The 24461-nt window shown below is 43.4% G+C and overlaps 1 protein-coding gene across 12 annotated transcripts in view; it reads left to right on the forward strand.

Annotated features, from left to right (window-relative positions):
* The first annotated feature begins 9793 nt into the window (after positions 1–9793).
* PCNX1 (pecanex 1) overlaps positions 9794–24461 on the forward strand; it is a 177421-nt gene continuing 162753 nt past the window's right edge. For all 12 annotated transcript variants that reach the window (XM_023628012.2, XM_023628016.2, XM_023628014.2 and 9 more), the window contains exon 1: positions 9794–9948. In XM_023628012.2, coding sequence (XP_023483780.1) covers positions 9796–9948 — 153 coding nt within the window. In that variant the 5' untranslated portion in view covers positions 9794–9795. The remainder of the gene's footprint in view (positions 9949–24461) is intronic.

Genomic DNA, 24461 nt, shown 5'->3' on the forward strand with positions numbered 1-24461 from the left:
AATATTGAACTATATGAAGGTATCACCCATTAAAACTTTTTAAAGGGGAAATAAAAAAATAAGCCAAAAGAATAAGCCAAATAAATAAATAAATAAAATTGAATGACCAAGTTTCTAAACCCATGTGTGTTGTCTGTTCAATCTCTATTCTTCCTCTCTGATTCTTAACATAATCCAGTTTTATTTAGGCATCTGCCCCTCCCACCATACTTCCTGTGTCTCAGCCCACATCTGGGACTGCTTGGTCTAAGGATTATTTCACTCCCATGGCCAGTAATTGGTTCAGAAACCCTGGCTAAAGTCTGTGTGGCATTGCCTGGAGAACAGAGGTTGACTCAAGAATAGGCATGTGACCCCAAACATACTAGAGGCTTCTGGAAAAGAAGTTTCCTTGCTCTTAGGTAGACCACCCAAATTGATGGCATCTCTATGTGAAATCAGTAACTGCTACAGCCATTTTGCCTCCATGAAGGAGGCAGCCCAAAGTCAAAGCCAACACAGAGAGGAGGTCATCTCAGGGTACTACAGAGAAATAGATCCACAGCCACTAAATTAAACTGCTCCTGAATCCTGCTCTAGCTCCTGGACTTGCAGTTATATGAAGCAATACTTTTCCTTATTGTTTATGTGAGTTTGAATGGAATTTTCTGTTACTTGAAGCTGCAGGCTAATACCCATGCTCCACAGAGAAATATGTTTCCAAGAATCTAAATGAAACACATGGGTAAGTCAGAAGGAAAAAATGCCTCCTGAAGTTTCTCAGACTTAGCAAACTGCCAAGGCACATGGCATGTGTTGACATAAAAACTTTCCAAATCAGGCTCTGAACTCCAATTAGAATGTGGTACAGAAGTAGTTGGGGGAAGGGGCAGAGATCCTGAGAAGAAAGATACCAGACACTTACAGTGGTTGTGACCTAGGCAGGGGATCTACTGCGTAAGTTTTATTTCCCTTTTCTATATTTCTCCTCAGATAAAAAATGTGAATGTGTTACTTTTATGATGAAAAACTAAATACCAGCCCAAAAGGCCACGTGGAAGCAGAATGGTAGAGAGGCTGGGCCAAGCAAACCCCCAATAAGTTAATGTCATGTTTTCAAAATATCAAGCCTGAAGAGTAAATAAATAAATGCTTATTAAAAGCTCTTCATAAATTAGAGATTAGGAAGTTTAAGAATTTCTAGTAAACCTGAGGCTCTTAGGAGTGACGAATTTAAACTAACAAAACCCAAAAAGCAAATTTAGACAACAGCTGTAATATTTAAAGCCGAGCTCATTCTTCTGTTCCTGAGACAACGATTTTCGCCAATAATTTTGAGGTGTTGTATTTCTAATCACCCCTCATACAGAGTTTGTTTTCATTTTCTGGGAATTCCCACAGGCTGAGGGTCACTACAAGATTCAGGTTGGGAGGCTTTAGCATGTTCTGGACCAAGGAGAATCCTGGAAGTGGATGATAGTCTTTTTCCCCCTTATTAATCCACTGACAACCCTGAAGGAAGAAGAGGACTCCGTAAAGGAGACTCCAGTCTGGGATAATCATGGAGGGAAGTAAGAGGAAACCAGGAAGAGAGAACGATGATCCAGAAGCAAAAAGATTAAATAAGATAGGAACTGAAAAGTGTCTGTCGGACTTGTTAACTGGGAAATTACTGGTGACTTGGGCAAGAGCAGTGATGAGAGTTAAGTTGGAGGCAGGTGAGGAGCATCGTTCCATTCTTAAGAAACTTGGCTGTGAAGGAGAGGAGAAAGAGGGTGGAAGCTGGAGTTGACAGAAGGTTTAGCGATGGGACGTGCCTGTTTATAGGCTGAAGTAAAGTGCTATTAGAAAGAGAACGCTCATGGTATCTGAGGGAACAAGGTTAACAGATGGAGCATGGTTTAGAGACTCCAGGAGATGGGGTCCAGATACAGATGGAGGGATTTCCTTAGGCAGAGCAACATCTATTCCACTAAGAGAAGACCAAAAAAAAAAAAAAAAAAGAGAGAGAGAGATGCATGTGTAGATAAATTTAGAAGAGGGCAGGAAATTGAGAGATTACAGTCTGATTTCCTCTATTTACTTTGTGCTCTGGGAGTAAGAGTGGTATAGGTGTCTTGAGAACATTGGTGAGATTTTAAAAGTCATTAAGAGGGATGGATCAGGTACTGAGTAAGAACCAAAGAATTACCAGGAAGAATTCAGGTAGCGCCTGAGATTAGAATGTGAAAAGTTAGCCTGTGATCTGGGGGCAGAAAAAGTAGCTCCATCCAGTGTTATGGCTGGGGTTGATGGCGAGGGTGGGAGGCAAAGGAGTGTAAAAGCACTAGCCAGGGAACGGTTGAACTGCAAACCTGTGAGTCCTAAACTAGATGAGGAAGTGAGGGGAGGAGAAGTGGTGGTGGTGGTGGTGGTGGTAGAGGGGTCAGGAGAAAGAAAAGAAGGAAGAAATTAAAAAAAAAAGAAAAGAAAAGAAAAGACAGGAAAGGTGGAACAGTGGTTCTCAATACTGGTTTGCAGAATAGAGAAGTTACCAAGCAAGGGTTTACTACCTGAGATGCATACAAGCCAATACTATGGCACCGGCTTTTAAGAAAAGAAAAAGCTTTATTTCAAGGTTGACAGGCAAAGAGACATGAGGCCAAGCTCTCAAGTCTGTCTCCCCAACTCAAGGTTCAGGGCAAAATTTAAGGAGTTAGGAGCTACTAAGCTGCAGCTGAGTCCACGTAAGCTGATTGGCTAGTCTCGATTCAGTCCGTATATGATAACCAAGTTGCCGGGAGCAGATTTTCCTTATTGAAGGCCGGGGTCGTCCTGGGGCTATGGGTTCCCCCCTGGCAAGGTTTGATCACTCAGTTACCTGTTTTGCATTTTTTTCTTAAAGATGGACACCTGAGCTAACACCTGTTACCAATCTTTTTTTTTTTCCTTCTTTTCCCCAAAGCCCCCCAGTACATAGTTGTATATTCTAGTTATAGGTCCTTCTAGTTGTGGCACATGGGACGTCACCTCAGCATGGCCTGATGAGTGGTGCTAGGTCCACACCCAGGATCTGAACCCACGAAACCCTGGGCTGCTGAAGCGGAGCATGTGAACTTAACCACTCAGCCATGGGGTGGCCCCTCGATTACCTGTTTTAAGGAAGCAAACTAATTCAAGCTGGTCAGCGTTTTCTGTGCTGTTTCAGGGTGTTTATTAAAAATGCAGATCTCTGGGCCCCATGGCAGAGATTTCAATTTACTAAGTCTTGAGTAGAATCTGAAGATCTGCATTATTTTTCCAAGTTATTAATTACTTTTTCAAAATGGGTAACTTGCGCATGACATAAAATTCAGAAATTACAAGATACACAACGAAAAGTAAGTTTTTCACCCCTGTGGCAACTCCTGCTGCCGTTTTGTCAGATGTCCTGTTAGGGACATTCAGTACATAATCCCATACAATATATTCTTTTTCCTTTATGCAAACAACAACATATTATACACTGTTCTACTTTTTTTTTACTTAACCATATATCTTACAGATCTGTCCATATCAGATCATTAAAAGCTACTTCAATATTCTATTGACTGTTTGGAATTCTATTTTTTAATATCAAAAGATAGAAAACAATGGGTGTTTATATTAATTCTCTAAATTAGGGATTCCCAACACTGAAGGAGTTTTTCAATACCCTATTTATAGATGTACCATAATTTGGTATTCTATGTTTTTAAGAGATTGTGATTAGGACGGTTCATGGACTACACATTGAAAAATGCTTGTCACAGGACTTGAGAGCATAATGAGTTTAAAAGATGGAGATACTGAAAGAGAGTGAGAAAACTGGAAAGATGGGGAAGTTTTACTTTGCATCATAATCTCTACTGATTTGAGAAATTTTATCCTAAATGTATCACTCCCCTGGGAGGTATATACAAAACACACCATTTGTATATAACTAGAAAATGGTTATGGATGTTAACAGCTGCTGAATTTCAGTGACAATAGGCAAAGCAAAAACAAAAATAGGGGCCAGCTCCGTGGCCGAGTGGTTAAGTTTGCGTGCTCCACTGCAGCGGCCCAGGGTTCGGATCCTCGGCGCGGACATGGCACCGCTCGTCAGGCCACATTGAGGCAGCGTCTCACATCCCACAACTAGAAGGACCTGCAACTAAGATATACACTGTGTACAAGGGGGTTTGGAGAGATAAAGCAGAAAAAATAAAAATTTTAAAAATAAAAACAAAACCAAAAAACCAAACCAAAGGAACAAACAAAACTAGCAAGAAATAAATTCCCACATGCTGTCAAGGTTTACATAAAGAAAGCTGTGAAAAATCTCCAAGGCAAAGATCTTTTTATTACATCATTAGAATGTTCATTTTTGCCATTAGAAAAAAGCTCCAGCAACCAAAACTAAATGCAATGAGGCCCCACCATTGAATTCTCTAGGATTCTTCAATTCTACTCAGATTTCTTGACCTGGGGCTAGGATTAACTTAGAAAATAGCAGACTCTGGATTGAAACTCTGGAATCAGGTTTATCTGATTCCACACTCCATGATCCTTGACTACCAAACACTGCTTCTCATCAAGGAATGATCTTGGTGTTCCTCACCAGAGGAGTCAGACATCCAGCCTCCATAGCTAACACTTCTCTCATTTCTGGATAATTATAGGCAGGTCCTCCAGATGACACTGGTAACTAGTAACTGGGGAAGCTCTTCAAAGAATTGTTACGTTAATTGACCCAATAGTTCTTGCTGGAATTAAGCTATCTTGGCTGAAACAGAAAGGTAAACAAGCTCTTTAATATGCTATAGCTAAACACATTACATATCCCACCGACGTAGAAGAATCTTTTCATGTCAAAAGATGGGAAATAACGTGTATGTATATTGTTTCTAGTTCAGGGATTCTCAATATTTGGGGAGTTTTGTGATATCCTGTATACTTCCCCTTTCTTTTCATTGCCCTGGCCCAAAAGTATTGTGAGTTTAAGAAAAGTGAATTGGGTTTTTGGAGATATAACAGAAGATACCCTCAGGATGACACAAAACCATAGCGAGAATTACTGAACTAGTGAGTGTTGATTAAAACATGTTCTAAAGTACTCATCAGATGGAATTACCATTTAAAAAAAAACGGAGATTGAGTTGAGATTTCTGAGAAGGATGAGCTGCTTTATTTCACTTATTTAGCTCCATATTCAGATATTGGTATTTTACAATTATATTATGTAAGATTTTGGAAGTTCCCCTTCCCCTGCCTTGACATTTGTTTTCCTGATGTGATATGAAGTGGTATATAGCAAATGACTAAAAAGAGAATCAGGGAAGAACTCTAGGGCATTTCCCTTCTCTTCCAAATTATCTTCACCTTTATTCCATATTTCTTCTAAGCCAGAGAAATGCCTTTGAATGTTGAAGAGTTACTAAACAAAAGCTGAAACAGATTAAAATCTTTAAATGAAAGACACTTTGTGCAAAGTTTTCTGCGTTGCTTCATTTATTCAACTTACCTCGACTGAGTGTCAATTGATATTAATAGCTTTCTGCTCGGCATTGTGCGATAGGCTGACTTGCCCACAAGGAAGGTACAGTTTAGTTGGAGGGATATAAAGTAGTATACATTTAAGGGCTAAATAAGTGGAATATATGTGTTCTAGGCTATTCAAAAAATATATGAATGGGTTTGAAGTACTATTCATAGTGGATTTTAGTAGGCAGATGGAGGAGTAAGGTTTTCTGTGTAAGGCAAATGGTGTCAAGAGCATAGAAGGAGAAACTAATAAGTGGATGGGCTGATAAATAAAGATAAATAAACAGTATGCTGATATTCACCAGTAAAAAGGGTTCATGGTGGGGAAAAGTCAGAGAAAATAGTGATTCAGGTTGCGGGGGACCTAGAATGCCTGGCTATGGAGTATGCCTTTAGTAATGTAGCCAACGGAAGAGAATTGAAAGTGTCTGAGAAATGGGGGGGCATGGGAAAAGTGGATTAATTTGTTGGTGGAATGTAGAATGGTTTTGAAGAGAAACTGGAGGCAACAGGAAGCTGTTTGCTATGAGTTGATGAGGGCATCCACCAGGACAGCTGACCTGGCAACGTAAAAGAAGGATTGAGCAGGAGAAAGACTGTAGGAAACTAGACCATTGGGGAGGGAATATGAGGTTTCAAGTCTGAGCGAGTCGGAAAATGTTGGTTGAATAAGAAGGGCTGGTCTGAGACGGTGGTGATGGGGAAGCCACGGATACTTGCTGTATTTGGGTGGTTGTCAGGACACGCGGCATATAATAGCTAAAGTAGATAATTGCTGCCACATAAACTGACCGGAGCTGCACTTTGCATGCCTCTGCTCCAAGGTGGGCTTGGGTGGGGGTTATTAGAAGGTTTTGCACACTCAGCTTTGTCCTGTTCAGGCAGGAGTGAGCATCTCCTGTCAGAACATTCCCAGTCCTCAAGAGGCCTAGGAGCTAGTCAGGAAGTATTATTTTAATAGAATTAGCTGAAAGATGAGCAAATGTCAGGTGGTGGTTTGGTAATATGTCATGGCTGCTAACTTTGACATGCTTAGTGTAACGTTATTAACGGCTTTTATGCATGGCTGAGAGGGTTAACACTTAGCAAATTAGATTCCTTAGTTTTTGTCTTGCTTTTGTATTTTATGGGTACGATAGAGTATGTTACTTTGGGCAAATCATTTAACCTCTCTGTGCCTTGGCTTCCTGTTTATAAAATAGGAAGCTTCTTGTGGCAGCATGCATAAACGTTTTGAAAGCTACAGATAAAAAAGCACTGTAGGATTCTCTCCCCTCACAGCCCCACTCCAAGGACTGAGTCAGTCTTTCGAAAGGTCATTCATTTCATTGAATTCTTCTAGTTGCTAACTCCCTAAGCCAATTAATTAGCATTTTTCTAAGATGCTTTTACCAGTTCAGAGCTGAAAGATGTAGTCTATAACTGCCTTTTCTACCATCTGGGCCTGCCCATCCCACTGACCCCATTTTACTCAGTGGCTGGTGCCATGTGACTTCCAACTCTGGGCTCTTGGGTCAATCCCAGACATCCTGGAGGGAAATTGGAGTTCTATATTAACACCCTGGGACCTTGACATGAAGCAACCGCGATCAGTGTGAAATTCCTTCTCAGTTCTAGGTAGTGAGCTCCTGCTTTGTTTCCAAGTTTCACTCTGTCTGCCAGATCTGGCCTTTGGATCTTTGTTGCCCTGATCCCAAGTCCTTGCCCCCAAAACTTGCCCAGTACCTCATCTCAAGGACATGAATTCTATTTGTTTTCATCAGTTCCCCAAAGGGAGAGAAATCCAGACCTGGAAGACAGCACTGAGGCCGGGGCCTTGCTATAAGCAACATATTCTCTTAATGTTAGCCATGATTTCCCAATTTTTGTCTGCTCCTGGATTTCCCAAGGCTGTGTTCCAGCTGCCCATTGGCTTACAACACTCACATTCTCTGTGTTGAACCAGACTGATGCTGGCTGCCTTCCTGGCTGCTGCCCGTTCCATACCCTCCAGATACTGTCTTCTGGCTGCCAACTCATCACCCCCGCTGGGTCGGCCTCTAATTCCATGGACGTATCTAGTTCTAGTCTCCACTTTTTCCAGTCCACCTCACCCCTATTACCGTTAATCCTTTTACATTAAACTACAGCAGATATTTACTGGTGTGGAAACTGATGTGGTTTTGGAATTTTATCCTTGTTTACATCTTTCTTTGTGTTGGAAAGCTTGGGATCACTTCCAAAACCTGCTCTGAGAGCTTTCCTGTCTCCTTTAGAAGAAAGAAATGAACACTTAACAATACCTTGTGTCTATGGCCAAGCCTCAAGGCCACTATTTTCATTGTAAAATTGCATTATTTAATCTTAATTTTGCTTTTAGACATACCAATATATTTAAAAGCATATTTTGGCCAGTGTTTGTTCACATCTCTCAATTTCAAGGTATCTTATTGGAATTCAATGACTGTGATTATAAGGAAACAAAGCAAGACTGGGGATGGTGTTCTACAGCGGCAGTCTCAACTTTTAAGGTACATTGGAATCTTCTGGAGGGTTTGTTAACACAGATTGCTGGGTCCAACGCCCAGAGTGTCTCTGGAGTGGTGCCTGAGAATTTGCATTTCTAACAAGTTCTCGGGTGATGTTGACACAGCTGGTCCTGGGACTACACTTTGAGAACAACTGGTCACACATTTAAACTGGCCACAGGTAACCAGAAGCTGCTGAGCAGTTATTGATCAGCGCACTCTTATCTGAATGGATAAGGTGAAGAGTGCTGAGCAATAGTCTTTCAAAGTTCAGTCCATGCAGTTAGGATGGCTGCTGGTTCCAGAGGTCTTCTCAACCACTCGGTTCTTATGAGAACCTGGACCATCACTTAGTTTCTTTGAGCTTTGGTTTTCTCATCCATAAAATAAGGACAGCCTCTATGCTGCCCTCACATGAGTGTTGTGAAGGTTAAACGAATTGGGTGTGCAAATGTTTGAACTGTAGAGTGGCATGGCCCTGGCAAGTATTGCAGTGGTTTTTCAATACTCTTCTTAAATTGTCACCAGTTTCTTTTGGCTGGCTTACTTTTCTCATTAATTAAAGCAACTTTAATCCAGGAATATAGAGTACTTTTATTGCTATCATAAACTCAAACTTCAAACTCTTTTTTAAAAAATTTCATTCAATGAGATGAGCCATGCCTTATAAACATTACACTGAGCCAAGAATGATTCCCAGTCTTCACAGCTATAAAAAGAGAAGTACAGGATCCTATTGTGACTTGGGGTGGAGTCACAGTTAATCTTTCAACCCTGTTTAGATTGGCCCATTAATAAAAATGGCTACAAGTTACAGCACGTTAAAAAAGAAAATCACCGTGTACAGTAATAAACCTGTCCACCCCATACTTTTATATCTTTTGCAATTTCTATTAATTTATCTGTCTTTGGAAGTAGTAAATCCTCCCAATCCTGGATGTGGCTGTTTTTCTCACCCAAGGGCCTCCAGCCCGCTCCAAGGACCAACACAGTTCTTGCTCAAATTGGCTTCGTTTGTGATTTTTCAACAGTGCCATCATCTGTACCTAATTCTCCCGGGCCTTCAATGAGTATCTCAGATATCAGCCTCGTTGTTCTTAGGGCTTTAATAAATCTCATAAGACGTCAGGCAGGATGCTGACGAGGTTTCCAAGAGAAAGACCCGGCTTAGGGATCGGTCGGTGGACTTGCCAGGCTCGTGGGCCGGGTGAAGACTAGGGTCTCCGAGACGCCCCGCCCCCCGCCCCACGCCGGGCGCGCGCCGTCCGCTTCTCCCAGGCGCCGGCAGGAGGCGCCCGCGGCGGCCGAGGCGCTGCGCGCGCCCGCGGGGAGCCGGCCCCGGGGCGGGGGCAGAGGAGAGGAGGAGCCGGAGGGGGCGCGGCTTGCTCCCCGTCCGTCCCGGGCGCCGGGCCTCCTTCTCCGCCTGGCCCAGGGCTGGCGGCCGCGGGGGTCGCGGCGGCGGCGGCGCTGGCGGGCCGCGGGCGGCGGGGGCCTGGCTGCGGCTCGCGTGTCAGGAGACAAGATGGCGGCGGCGCCCTGGAGGCCGGTCTCCTCCTCTTCTCCGTTCTCCTCCGCCCCGCCGCTCGCCGCCTCCTCCCCGGTCTCCTCCTCCTCGCTCGCCGCCTCCTCCTCCTGCAGCAGCCCTAGCGACCGCCGGAGCGCCGGCCCGCTCTCCCGGAGCTCCGGAGGCGGATAGACGGGGCAGCTGCGGGCTCCGGCGCCCGAGGCCGAGCTGGGGCCGGGGCGGGGCCGGCGGCGGCGGCGGCGGCGGCGGCGCCGGGCTGGGATGGGGTCGCAGACGCTGCAGATCCTCCGGCAGGGGGTGTGGGCCGCGCTCAGCGGGGGCTGGTACTACGACCCGCACCAGGCCACCTTCGTGAACGCGCTGCACCTCTACCTGTGGCTCTTTCTGCTCGGCCTGCCCTTCACCCTCTACATGGTGAGTGTGGGGGCGGGGAGAGGGTGGCTCCTGCCCTGCCCGCGGGCGGGGAGCGGCGGCTGTCCCGGGCCCCGCCGCCCGCGCCTCCCTGGCTCCGGGCCGGGGGCGCGCCCTCTCCTCTGCCCGGGCCGCGCGCCCCGCCGCCCGCTCGCGCTCGCGCTCCCCTCCCCCGCGACTCCCCGCTCTCCGGTCTTTGGAGGGCTATCCCCCAGGTCAGTGACGACCGGGGAAACGGATCAGCCGCGGCCCCCGCCCGCCCCCGTGCGCCCAACCCGTTTCCTGGGAAATAGTCGCTTCCTAGGCCCCTTCCTAGGAGGACCCGAACCTGTAGCCTCTGCAGCCGTTCCACCCGGGGGTGAGAGCCCGAGTGGGGTTCCCTGCCCTTAGGGTTTGGTGGAAGGCGCCCAGCAGGCTGCTCCGAGGGGGGCGCCGCATTCATCCTTGGCACGCACGCTTCTGTGCGCTCCGTTCCTCGCGCGCGGGCACCCCCTGGGCACTCCCTGCACCTCCGGCGGCTTTCCCTTCTCGTCTCCGGGGAGTCCCCTCCCTCCACCTCGCCTCCGATCCGCTTGCGGGGCCTTGGGAGAGGGGAAGAATGCGTGCCGCTCCGTTTGGAGTGTGTTTGTGGGTCGTCCGGCCTCTTACTCGCTAATAGGTGGTGGTTGAAAACCTGGCTCTTAACCTTCCTGCCTCTGGAAACCTTTGTTTTTGCCCCCCACTGGTTCTTTTCTGTGCAGCTCCGTGGTCAGTGGCTGTGGTGTCGCCGGGCCAGCTCTGGGGGGGAGGGAGCGGGGGAGATACGGGGAATCTGGCTGGCATTTCAGCAGATTTGTTTGGGTTGGTTCAAGGCCTTATACTGATAGGGGAGAGGAAGGTGCTGCCTGTTGCTGAATTCAGTACGATCAGCTTCTCCGAATGATCTAGGTTTTTAAGCTATATTTTCCCTGAAAGTTATAAGCCCATTTTTAAAAACACATTAGGTTAGGGGTGGGACATTAGGGACGCTAATGTGGAAGAGAGATGATCCTTAAGCTTCAGTTAAGGATGGTCACTTTATTTAGGAGAATTCATTTGAATATATTTCTGCTAACTTTGTGGTTCTTCATGGAGCTATAAGTAAGGATGCTGGATTAGAAAATGTGGGAGTAGACTAAGAAGTGCCAAAGGTGAGGACACGCAGTTCTTTCTTAAGTGAAACTCATTTTCACTAATTGGCAGGAAAAGTGCCTGCCTGGGGGAAGATGTGCTAAATTTCACATTGTCAAGCAGATTTTAATTTTTCATTGACATTTTCTTGAAGGCACTTACTGCTTGAGGTAAAAAAGCCATTTTAAAAAAATGCTGCTGACTGATGATTTATTTTTTCAGGGGACTTGTTCAGTCTTGTCCCATTCTGGAAATTTATCACGAACTGTAATAATTTTCAATTAATTCTGGCCTAGAGAGTTCTATTTGCACTTCTCTACCTTCCAGGAACATGACATCATTAATGAACAGGTTAATTACTTTGGGTGTAAGAATCCTCAGGCTGGCACAGAGCTTTCATAGCAGATTTCTCTTATATCCAGGAGAATTGTAAATTTAAAAGTGAAACTGGTTCTTGAGATGTGAGGATTTGTTGCTGTGTCCCAGGGTAAGGTTTTTATGTTAGCATGTGAACTGTGTTAGTGGCTAAGTCTCTTTGTGTAATTAACAAACGTTACTAAAGGAAATTCAAGCAAATGGAAAGCAATGCATTGAATTTACTGCTTCATTTTGGGAGTTTATTCAGTTGAATTTAATGCACAAATAACTGTTTGAGTGTCTACTATGTACTGGGCAATTCGCTCGGTTCTGGGAAAATAAAATTGCTTCTCTGACTTTCTTGCCTCAGTTAATGGCAGCACTACTCTTCGTAAATCTTTTTTTTTTTTTTTTTTTTTTTTTTATTAATGTTATGATAGATTACAACCTTGTGAGATTTCAGTTGTACATTTTTGTTAGTCATGTTGTGGGTACACCACTTCCCCCTCCGTACCCTCCCCCCACCCCCCCTTTTCCCTGGTAACCACCAATCAGATCTGCTTCTCAATATACTAATTTCCACCTATGAGTGGAGTCATATAGAGTTCGTCTTTCTCTGACTGACTTATTTCGCTTAACATAATACCCTCGAGGTCCATCCACATTGTTGTGAATGGGCCAATTTCGTCTTTTTTTATGGCTGAGTAGTATTCCATTGTGTATATATACCACATCTTCTTTATCCAATCATTAGTTTCTGGGCATGTAGGCTGGTTCCACGTCTTGGCTATTGTAAATAATGCTGCAATGAACATAGGGGTGCAACGGACTCTTGAGATATCTGATATCAGGTTCTTAGGATAGATACCCAGTAATGGGATGGCTGGGTCATAGGGTATTTCTATTTTTAACTTTTTGAGAAATCTCCATACTGTTTTCCATAGTGGCTGTACCAGTTTGCATTCCCACCAACAGTGTATGAGGGTTCCTCTTTCTCCACATCCCCTCCAACATTTGTCGTTCTTGGTTTTGGATGTTTTTGCCAATCTAACGGGGGTAAGGTGATATCTTAGTGTAGTTTTGATTTGCATTTCCCTGATGATTAGCGATGATGAACATCTTTTCATGTGTCTATTGGCCATATTCATATCTTCTTTTGAGAAATGTCTGTTCATGTCCTCTGCCCATTTTTTGATCGGGTTGTTTGTTTTTTTGTTGTTAAGCAGTGTGAGTTCTTTGTATATTATGGAGATTAACCCTTTGTCGGATAAGTGGCTTGTAAATATTTTTTCCCAATTAGTGAGCTGTTTTTTTGTTTCAATCCTGTTTTCCCTTGCCTTGAAGAAGCTCTTTAGTCTGATGAAGTCCCATTTGTTTATTCTTTCTATTGTTTCCCTCAACTGAGGAGTTACAGTGTCCGAAAAGATTCTTTTGAAACTGATGTCAAAGAGTGTACTGCCTATATTTTCTTCCAAAAGACTTATTGTCTCAGGCCTAATCTTTAGGTCTTTGATCCATTTTGAGTTTATTTTGGTGTGTGGAGAAAAAGAATGGTCAATTTTCAATCTTTTGCATGTGGCTGTCCAGTTTTCCCAGCACCATTTGTTGAAGAGACTTTCTTTTCTCCATTGTAGGCCCTCTGCTCCTTTGTCGAAGATTAGCTGTCCATAGATGTGTGGTTTTATCTCTGGGCTTTCAATTCTGTTCCATTGATCTGTGGAGCTGTTTTTGTACCAGTACCATGCTGTTTTGATCACTGTAGCTTTGTAGTATGTTTTGAAATCGGGGATTGTGATTCCGCCGGCTTTGTTTTTCTTGCTCAGGATTGCTTTAGCAATTCGCGGTCTTTTGTTGCCCCATATGAATTTTAGGATTGTTTGTTCAATTTCTGTGAAGAATGTTCTTGGGATTCTGATTGGGATAGCATTGAATCTGTATATTGCTTTAGGTAGTATGGACATTTTAACTATGTTTATTCTTCCGATCCATGTGCAAGGGATGTCTTTCCATCTCTTTATGTCATCGCCTATTTCTTTCAAGAGAGTCTTGTAGTTTTCATTGTATAGATCCTTCACTTCCTTGGTTAAGTTTATCCCAAGGTATTTTATTCTTTTCGTTGCTATTGTGAATGGGATAGAGTTCTTGAGTTCTTTTTCTGTTAGTTTATTGTTAGTGTATAGAAATGCTACTGATTTATGCACGTTAATTTTATACCCTGCTACTTTGCTGTAGTTGTTGATTATTTCTAATAGTTTTTCTGTGGATTCTTTGGGGTTTTCTATGTATAAGATCATGTCGTCTGCAAACAACGAGAGTTTTACTTCTTCGTTACCTATTTGGATTCCTTTTATTTCTTTTTCCTGCCGAATTGCTCTGGCCAGCACCTCCAGAACTATGTTGAATAGGAGTGGTGAAAGTGGGCACCCTTGTCTTGTTCCTGTCCTCAGAGGGATGGCTTTCAGCTTTTGTCCATTGAGTATGATGTTGGCTGTGGGTCTATCATATATGGCCTTTATTATGTTAAGGTACTTTCCTTCTATACCCATTTTACTGAGGGTTTTTATCATAAATGGGTGTTGGATCTTGTCGAATGCTTTCTCTGCATCTATTGAGATGATCATGTGGTTTTTGGTTTTCATTTTGTTAATGTAGTGTATCACGTTGATTGACTTGCGGATGTTGAACCATCCCTGTGTCCCTGGTATAAATCCCACTTGATCATGGTGTATAATCTTTTTGATGTATTGCTGTAATCGGTTTGCCAAAATTTTGTTGAGGATTTTTGCATCTATGTTCATCAGTGATATCGGCCTGTAGTTCTCCTTCTTTGTGTTGTCCTTGTCAGGTTTGGGGATCAGAGTGATGTTGGCTTCATAGAATGTGTTAGGGAGTTCTCCATCTTTCTCAATTTTCTGGAACAGTTTGAGGAGAATAGGTATTAAGTCTTCTTTGAATGTTTGGTAGAATTCTCCAGAGAAGCCGTCTGGTCCTGGACTCTTGTTTTTGGGGAGGTTTTTGATTACCGTTTCTATTTCCTTACTTGTGATTGGTCTATTCAGATTCTCCATTTCTTCCTGATTCAGTTTGGGGAGATTGTAGGAGTCTAGGAATTTGTCCATTTCTTCCAGGTTGTTCAATTTGTTGGCATATAGTTTTTCATAGTATTCTCTTATGATCTCTTGTATTTCATTGGTATCTGTTGTGATTTCTCCTCTGTCATTCCTGATTTTATTAATTTGCGATTTCTCTCTTCTTTTCTTGGTGAGTCTGGCTAGGGGTTTGTCAATTTTGTTAATTCTTTCGAAGAACCAACTCTTTGTTTCATTGATCCTTTCTATTGTCTTTTTTGTTTCAATATCGTTTATTTCTGCTCTTATTTTTATTATTTCCCTCCTTCTACTGACTCTGGGCCTTGTTTGTTCTTCTTTTTCTAGTTCTGTTAGGTGTCGTTTGAGGTTGCTTACGTGAGCTTTTTCTTGTTTAGTGAGGTGAGCCTGTATTGCGATGAATTTCCCTCTTAGGACTGCTTTTGCTGCATCCCAAATGATTTGGTATGTCGTGTTCTCATTTTCATTTGTCTCCAGATAATATTTGATTTCTTCTTTAATTTCTTCAATGATCCATTGTTTGTTGAGAAGCGTGTTGTTTAGTCTCCACATTTTTGCACCTTTCTCTGCTTTTTTCTTGTAGTTGATTTCTAGTTTAATAGCGTTATGATCAGAAAAGATGCTTGATATTATTTCAACTCTCTTGTATTTATTGATGTTTGCTTTGGTTCCCAAAATATGGTCAATCCTTGAGAATGTTCCATGTGCACTTCAGAAGAATGTGTAACCTGCTGTTTTTGGATGAAGTGTTCTATATATATCTATTAAGTCCATCTGGTCTAATTTTTCATTTAATTCTATTATTTCCTTGTTGATTTTCTGTCTGGATGTTCTGTCCATTGGTGTTAATGGTGTGTTGAGGTCCCCTACTATTATTGTATTGTTGTTGATGTCTTCTTTTAGTTCTATTAAGAGTTGCTTTACAAATTTTGGTGCTCCTGTGTTGGGTGCGTATATATTTATAAGTGTTATGTCTTCTTGGTGGAGAGTCCCTTTTATCATTATATACTGTCCCTCTTTGTCTTTCTTTATCTGTTTTGCTTTGAAATCTACCTTGTCTGATATTAGTATAGCGACACCTGCTTTCTTTTGTTCATTATTAGCTTGGAGTATTGTTCTCCATCCCTTCACTCTGAGTCTGTGTTTGTCTTTGGGGCTGAGGTGTGTTTCCTGGAGGCAGCATATTGTTGGATCTTGTTCTTTGATCCATCCTGCCACTCTGTGTCTTTTGATTGGGGAGTTCAATCCGTTTACATTTAGAGTGATTATTGAGACGTGGTGGCCTACCACTACCATTTTGTGTCTTGTTTTCCGGTTTTCTTCAGTTTCCTTTGTTTCTCGTCCCATGGTTTAATCTGTTCTGATGTAGAGCTGCTACTCTCTGTTGTTGTCCTTCTACTTATCTCCTCTGCTCTTGTTTTTGTAGTCCCTTTCCTTTTTTGGATTTTTCAGGAATGAGGGTTTTCCTGAGGATTTCCTGAAGAGGAGGTTTTGTGGCAATGAACTCCCTTAATTTTTGTTTATCTGGGAAAGTTTTTATTTCTCCATCGTATTTGAAGGATATTTTCGCTGGGTAGAGAATTCTCGGCTGTAGGTTTTTGTCCTTCAGATTATTGAATATATCATTCCACTCTCTTCTAGCCTGTAAAGTTTCTGCTGAGAAATCTGCTGATAGCCTGATGGGGGTTCCTTTGTAGGTTAGTTTCTTTTGCCTGGCTGTCCTTAATATTTTCTCCTTGTCGTTGACTTTTGCTAGCTTCACTACTATATGCCGTGGAGTTGGTCTTCTTGCATTGATAAAGTTTGGAGATCTATTGGCTTCTGTCACCTGAAGATCCATCTCCCTCACCAGATTTGGGAAGTTCTCAGCCATTATTTCTTTGAATAGGTTTTCTGCCCCTTTCTCCTTCTCTTCTCCCTCTGGTATACCTATAATCCTTACGTTGCATCTCCTAATTGTGTCTGATAATTCTCGGAGAGTTTCTTCATTTCTTTTAAGTCTTGCTTCTCTCTCCTCCTCTGCCTGCAACAATTCTATATTGCCATCTTCCAAATTGCTAATTCTTTCCTCCATATTATCGGCCCTACTGTTCAGAGCATCTAGATTTTTCTTAATCTCCTCTATTGTGTTCTTCATTTCCAGTATTTCTGTTTGGTTCTTCTTTATCGTATCAAACTCTTTTGTGACATAGCTCCTGAACTCGTTGAGTTGTCGGTCAGAATTCTCTCTTAACTCAGTGAGTATTTTAATGATGGCTGTTTTGAAGTCATCATCATTTAGGTTATATATCTCATTTTCTTTGGGATTGTTTTCTGTGTATTTGTTACTTTCTTTCTGTTCTGGAGATTTGATGTATTTTTTCATATTGCTTGATGATGTTGATTTGTGCCTCCGCATGGAGATAGAGTTTAGTTGCTCCTTTCACTTGTTTCAGCTGCTGCGGTGGGGGGAGCAGCTGTTTATACTTCACCAACCAGGAACCCTGTCCGTAGTTGCTAACTGGGCCTGGGCCCCTCTTCGTAGCCACAGTGGCCCTTTGGATTCCCTCCTCTGCCGTGGGGGCCGTCACGGGGGGCTTCAGACTGCAGGTGCCTACTGTTGTTGCCCACCTAGATGCGCTCTCTCCTTGGGGTCTGCACCGGTGTTATGGGCTTTTCCAGCGGCCAGGGGTGGGATCACTTTTATTTGTCGCTCGGTTGCTGTCGGCACCCACCAAATCTCACTTGTCCTCTATGGGTCGCAGGAGAGCTATTGGCATCTTCTACAGTCTGTGGTTAGTACACCTAGCTATGCTGCTTTTGCCCTGGGGTCTTCCAGCCTTGTGGCTGGCGGCTGGGTGCCTTCTACTGGTGCTGTGCAGAGGCTTTCCCTAAGGCTTCTGTGAGCCTGTAGGGTTTCCCCCTAGGCTACTAAGCTGGGTCTCTGGAACTCTCTCCAGCCCCAGTCCTCTCCGAGATCTCCGGCAATCCCTAGTCCCACGGGGCGGGCAACGGCAGCTGGGGGACGCCCCGCCCTCTGGGCTTCTGTCCGAGCCTCTGCCGGGAGCTCTGAATGCTCAGCGTGGCCCCTCTGCTACCGGCAGACAGAGAGTTTTGTCTGCTGCCCGGGCGGAGCTCCGGCGCTTCTCCACCGGATCGCCGGACCCGCCTTTGAAAGTTCCCCCGCCCCGGTCCTCTCCGAGATCTCCGGCAATCCCTAGTCCCACGGGGCGGGCAACGGCAGCTGGGGGTCGCCCCGCCCTCTGGGCTTCTCTCCGGGCCTCTGCCGGGAGCTCTGAATGCTCAGCGTGGCCCCTCTGCTACCGGCTGACAGAGAGTTTTGTCTGCTGCCCGGGCGGAGCTCCGGCGCTTCTCCACCGGATCGCCGGACCCGCCTTTGAAAGTTCCCCCGCCCCGGTCCTCTCCGAGATCTCCGGCAATCCCTAGTCCCACGGGGCGGGCAACGGCAGCTGGGGGTCGCCCCGCCCTCTGGGCTTCTGTCCGGACTTCTGCCGGGAGCCCTGAGAGCTCAGCGTGGCCCCTCTGCTACCGACAGACAGAGAGTTTTGTCTGCTGCCTGGGGGAGCTCCGGCACTTCCCCTCCGGGTCGCCGATCCGGCCTTTGAAAATTCCCCCGCCCCGGTCCTCTCCGAGATCTCCGGCAATCCCTAGTCCCACGGGGCGGGCAACGGCAGCTGGGGGTCGCCCCGCCCTCTGGGCTTCTGTCCGGGCCTCTGCCGGGAGCTCTGAATGCTCAGCGTGGCCCCTCTGCTACCGGCAGACAGAGAGTTTTGTCTGCTGCCTGGCGGAGCTCCGGCGCTTCCCCACCGGGTCGCCGGACCCGCCTTTGAAAGATCCCCCGCCCCGGTCCTCTCCGAGATCTCCGGCAATCCCTAGTCCCACGGGGCGGGCAACGGCAGCTGGGAGACCTCCGTGCCCACCGTGTCTCTCTCTGGGACCCTCCGGGCGCCCCGAGCACCAGGCCGGGTCTCCCCGCCAATGGCGGGGAGAGACTCTCCCCGCGGGCTCAGGTGTGCAACTCCAAAGTTTCCCTCTGCGTTTAGGAGTAATTGCGGGGGGTTTAAGTAGGGTTCTGGTCACCTGTTTCCACCGTCGCTCCTCTGTTGTGTTCTCGCTCCTGCCCTAGATGTGTGTGGATCCTCTGGGGGCGTCCGTTGGAAGAAAGCCGCTTGCGGGTACTAGGCTGCCCGTCGGGGTCGGAGAGTTTTCACCTATTTCCACATCCTCCCGGAGGAAAGTCCGTCCGCCTTCCGATGTATAGTCGCGTGGGTGTCTCAGACGTCCTGAGATGCTGTCTGGATATCCTTTGTCAAGCGATAAGTGTCCAAATAATTGTAGACTCGAAGGGCGAGAGACAAAGAGGACTACTCACGGCACCATCTTGGAAGAATCTCCTCTTCGTAAATCTTTTAAAAGCTCTCTTTGATTCTTCTCTCTCTCTCTCTCTTCACATCCAGTTCATCAACAAATCTTGTGGTTCTGTCTTCAAAATCTAACTAGAATTCAGCTAATGATCAGCATCACTCCCTTGGTAAAGCCACCCTTATGTCTTCCCTGGATTATTGTAGTGTTCTGGTGAGGTTTTACTGCTTCCATACTTTATTCTCTGTTCTCCATACAGAAATCTGAGTGGTTCTTTAAAACATGCCTGATCATGGCACTCTTCTGCTCTCAGAGCCTGCCCTCACTTGTGTCTCCACCCCCGTCCCCCAACACACACACATTTGCCTTCTTAAGTTTTTCCCACACAATAACCATATTCCTGCCTCAGGGCCTTTGCACTTGCTCTTCCCCTTCTGTCTGGATAACTCCTCCCCTCCAGATATCTGTATGACTTGCTCCCTCTATTTCAGGTTTCAGGTATATGTGAGGCTTTCCCTGGTAACCTATGTAAAATAGCAACTTCCTAGTTCTCCTACTCTCCTTCATTTAATAGCGTTTATCACTAATTGATATATATTTATTTACTTAATGTCTCTTATTATAATATAAGCTCTAAGAGAGAGGAGACTCTATTTTGTTCCCTGCTGCATTGTCAGGACTTAGATCAGCACCAAGCATGTAGTAAGTACTCAGATACTAAATGAATGATTGGAAATGACAAGACACAGCTTCTTCCTTCAAGGAACTTGAAGTCTACCTCAGGGATGATGGACAGTTACAAGCCTTAGAACTGTTGTGAAAAGGTAAGTACAGAGTGACCCTGAGCTTATAGTGGGGATTGATCGTCTGGGGACAGTAAGCAAAGAGGATTTGTGAACGTTTTAGGAAACGTGGTAGTACTACAGTATTGAGATAGGTAGTTTGAAGGATACACTTGAAGCAAAATACAACATTTCATGTTCAAATAAAATCTCAGACAGTTATAGGTTATTATTTGTATGCTCTTCCAATAGTAATTATGAATAATAATGACTTTATTAAGTACGTGTGTAGGTTCTTTATCCCAAACCCTGTGTCCTCATTTTACTGATGCGGACACCTGAAGTTTAGTGGTTAGTGACTTGCTCTGTGACCTTAGGCAGAGAAAGCGCTGGGATTTGCACAGGGATTTGGAAGCCATTGTACAAGCAGCCTTGTTCTTTTTTAAAGACCTAAAGTCTGTGAAGAGACAGCATGCTGAGTTAGGAAAAGTCTTAGGACTTTCTGCATAGGAGGCAAATGCTGTTTCTATTGGGAGCTTTTGTGGATACTTTGAAGGGTAGAATTTATAGTTTCTGCAGTTATAAAACTTAAGTAGTGAAAAGCAAGAAGTAATATTTCCTTGTACTTTCATTGACCTTTCTGTTTGAGCCCTCATCCCATTTTGTTTTGTTATAATTATTTTTGTACATGACATGTCACAGATGGTGAGCTTTGTGGCATTTTCATGTGGCGGAAAGCCGATTGGAATTGGTGTTATCTTGCTTTTTGAGTCTTGGCTCTGTTATTGATTGTGTGTCCTTTGGGCAAGACTTTCCACCTTTCTGAACCTTGATTTACTCGTTTATGAGATGTTTTATGTGTATCTTGTAAAAAATATTTATAAAAGAAATTATTCACCTTCAGAGTGGCCTTCAGTAAATGTCACGTGAAAGAATGGCTGATTAGCACAGTGTTAGGTAGCTCTGGGTTTATCAAGTCAAACCATTATCTTAATATACTGCTCAACATATTGTTTTCTTCCATAAAGAGTTATGTCCCTAGGTGATGAACTGTAACGTTAAAATCTATTTCCATCAGTGGTTCTCAGACTCCAGTTGACATCAGCATCATTGGAGCTTGTTACAAATGTGTACATGTGCGTGGTCATTCTGATGCAGAAGGTCTGAAGTGTGGCCCATTACTTCGTATTTTATAAGCATCCAGGTCAATTTAAAGAACGTGATCAGTATGCCCCTAACTCCCAGCCCCTCACTTAAATCCAGCTGCCCTCTCCTCATATCCTCTTGGCTGTCACAGAGGCATCTCGAAGGTATCACGTCTAAAACTGTTCTTGGTTCTCCACTAAACCTCCCCTCCCCCCGCCCCCAACACTTGTTTTCTTACTCTGTCTGTGTCATCTTAGTTAATAGCACCGTCATCTATTTAGTTGCTCATACCTCACCTTATGAGCAAATCTTGTTGATTCTGCTGTCAGACTATCTCAGACCTTCCTCTCCACTTCCAAGTTCACACTGTTTTGTCTGCACCGCTACCGTAGCTTCTGTTCTTGCCCTTTAATAGCTCTTTCTCCACAAAGTAAGTCTGTTTGTGTCTTTCTCTGTTTTTAATATCCTGCGATGATTTTCTTTTGCACTCAGAATAAAATCCAACATCCTACCCAAGGCCTCATTGAAGCCGGCTCCGCCCTGTCCGCAGTTTGTGGTGCTTCTGTGACTTCAGCCCGCCGAGCTCGTTCTCCCGGGGTCTTTGCACGGCTGGGTGTTCTGAAGGGATACTCTCCCCAGCTGCTCTTTGCAGGGCTGGCTGCTGCTGGGTCTTTAGGGCTGGGCTGAAATAGCATCTCCTCAGGGAGGCCTAACCTGGCAACCATAAATGGGTTCTCTCTCCTTTTTTCCGTCATTCTGTCCTATAACTTCATTCCGTAGTTCTTATCACAAACGTGTATTTTTACCTTTATTTACCTTGTAAGTTCCATCGGGGCAGGGGTCATGTTTGATTTATTTGGCATTATATATCCAGTGTCTACTCTCGTGCTTGGCTTACGTTAGGTTCTAAATAAATATTTGTTAAATAAATTTTTTATAATATGTGTGAACCTTCTTTAGACTTATCAGCTTAACTGATAGAGAGTCGTTGGGGGAGGGGAAGTACTATGGTAGGCTGTATTATAGGTGGAGTCACATCTTATCTGGGGGTTCGCTTCAATATCAGTGTGCATGACACAAGTCAAATACAGAATGACTCTTGAAAAACCCTTAAATCATTCAAAATGCAGCATGTATAGTTTTTTGATTATAAAACTTTGTGTAGTTAGACATACACATACGTGTAATACACATGATATGTACAGTAATATATACTATGTAAATCTATGGAGAGATTATATTCAAACTAAATCTTTGATATAAAATTTATGAAGGTTTCAACTTTTTCTTCCTGGTTATCTTATTATTTTCTGTAGCTGATCTTTATCGTCTACAGAATGATAAGCCTTTATTAGTGAGGATTTCTCTGAGGCCCTCAAGCCATTTTCTCTCCCAAAGATTTAAAAATATTTTAAAGATCACTGTAAACAAGATTTTGTTATGATGACTAAGACTGAAATTTTCGTGTTTTATAGTTTATATTTCCTTAAAAGTTTTAATTAAGAAAGTTATCATATTATAAATTAGCAACTAAACATGATTATTTAGTGTTAGAGTATTTTCTGTGTCCTTTAGGAAAGTTTAATTAGTGGTGGATGGTCTGTTTTGACCTATATCCTGTGCCTTTTCTTACCAGTATTTTCAGTATTTGGTACTGAGGTGAATGTAATGTTTCCATAATTGGCTATGACACATACATAGTTCTTATCTCTCTGTCACCTATAATAAATTAGGGATAGATCATCCAAAGATGTTTTACAAATGAAGTTTCCAAGAAGGCAGCCATATTTGTCAACTTGTAGGAAACCTTGTGAATTTACAAAAATGTCAACTGATTGCTAAAATGATTTAGTGTCTTTTGTTAAAGATGGAATGTTTTCTGCCATTTGAGAAATTACTCCAAATCGTAAATTTATTTGGTAATTGAAAAAGTAGGAAAGTTTCTATTTCTTTTCCAGCCTTTGAATACCTAGATTTAGCCAGGTAGTTTGATTTCTTTAGCTGAATTTGCTGAAAGTTAAATTTTCCCAACATTTTGTTATGAGAATTTTCAGACATAGGAAGGTTGCAAGACAAGAATTGTATCTACCACTTGGATTCTACAGTTTGTTAATTATGTGTCTCCGTCTGTGTATCCCTCTGTCAAGACCTTTTTTCATAGGGGGTGCATGTGAAGTAAGTTGCAGACATCAGTACAGGTCACCCCTGAGCACTTCAGCCTGCATACCATTAGCTAGAGTTCTAAAAGGCACACATCGCAAGTCAAAGTGAACCATTGAATGAGTTTTGAATTTGGATAAATGCATACACTTGTGCAGTGCAAACCCATCATGTTGTAGAACATTAGCATCACCCAAGAGAACTCCTACTTGCCCTTCCCAGTCGATCACCTTCAGTCAATGTGATTTTTTTTCCGTCATAGGTTAGTTTATTCTGTTCTAGAACTTGATTTGAGTGGAGTCATGTAGGGTAGACTGTGTGTAAGTCTTTTTCTCTCAGTGTGTTTTTGAGATTCATCCATGTTGTTCCTCTTTATTGCCGAGCAGTCTCCCTTTGTCTGACTGTACTACTGCTGGTTCACCTGTGTCCGTTCTCCTGGAGAGGAGGACCTTGTTCCAGTTTTTGCTTTATGTAAAACGTGTCACCCCAACTTGAGGATTGGTCTTATGAGGACTCAAAGAAATTGGAAAGCTTTATTGAATATCAAAAACATTTTCTCTTCCCAAATAGAACATTTTAACTTAAAATAAATTAATGATAATTGTATACTTCATCTCTTGTTGCAATTTTTGTAGTCTTTAATACTGTACTTGTATTTGCTCAGTATTTAGATTTTTCTCTGTTTTGTCAATGCAGTAGAATCTTTTTCTTCAACTTGATATGCTAAATCAGAATTATAGATAAGTAAAAAGAAGAAAATAAAAACTAACTGTAATCCCATGTACCTAGTCTAACGTTTTAGTAACCAAAATGTATTTGGAGCTTGTAAATATGTGTTATGCTTCTTCCTTACCAAAAAATGGGCTCATAAAATTTGTATTGTTTTGAAGCTTCCTATTTTTGCTTAACTATAAATTGTGAATGTTTCCATGTGGGGAAAAAGAGTAACAATTTTATTATTTTTTTATTTTTATTTTTTGAGGAAGATCAGCCCTGAGCTAACATCTGCTGCCAATCCTCCTCTTTTTGCGGAGGAAGACTGGCCCTGAGCTAACAACCGTGCCCATCTTCCTCCACTTTATATGTGGGATGCCCACCACAGCATGGCTTGTCAAGCAGTGCCATGTCTGCACCTGGGATCCAAACTGGTGAACCCCAGGCCGCTGAAGTGAAATATGCACACTTAACCTCTACGCCACAAGGCCGGCCCCAAAAGTAACAATTTTAATAGCTCTGTTGTAGACCACAGTATGCATGTGTTACAGTGTATCTAATCATTTTCTTGTTATTGGTTATATAGGTTGTAGTTTTTAGCTGTTTAGAAAACACTAGAGTAACTGTTCTCATAGTTAAATCTGTGTAGTACTAGTCTTTGTATAAATTCCTAGAAGTAGACTTGTTGGATTAAAAGTTATGCATATTTTTGTTTGATAAATAATTATTCATTTTACAA

This window comes from Equus caballus, chromosome 24, assembly GCF_041296265.1.
Source record: "Equus caballus isolate H_3958 breed thoroughbred chromosome 24, TB-T2T, whole genome shotgun sequence".
NCBI classification, from domain to species: Eukaryota; Metazoa; Chordata; class Mammalia; order Perissodactyla; family Equidae; genus Equus; species Equus caballus.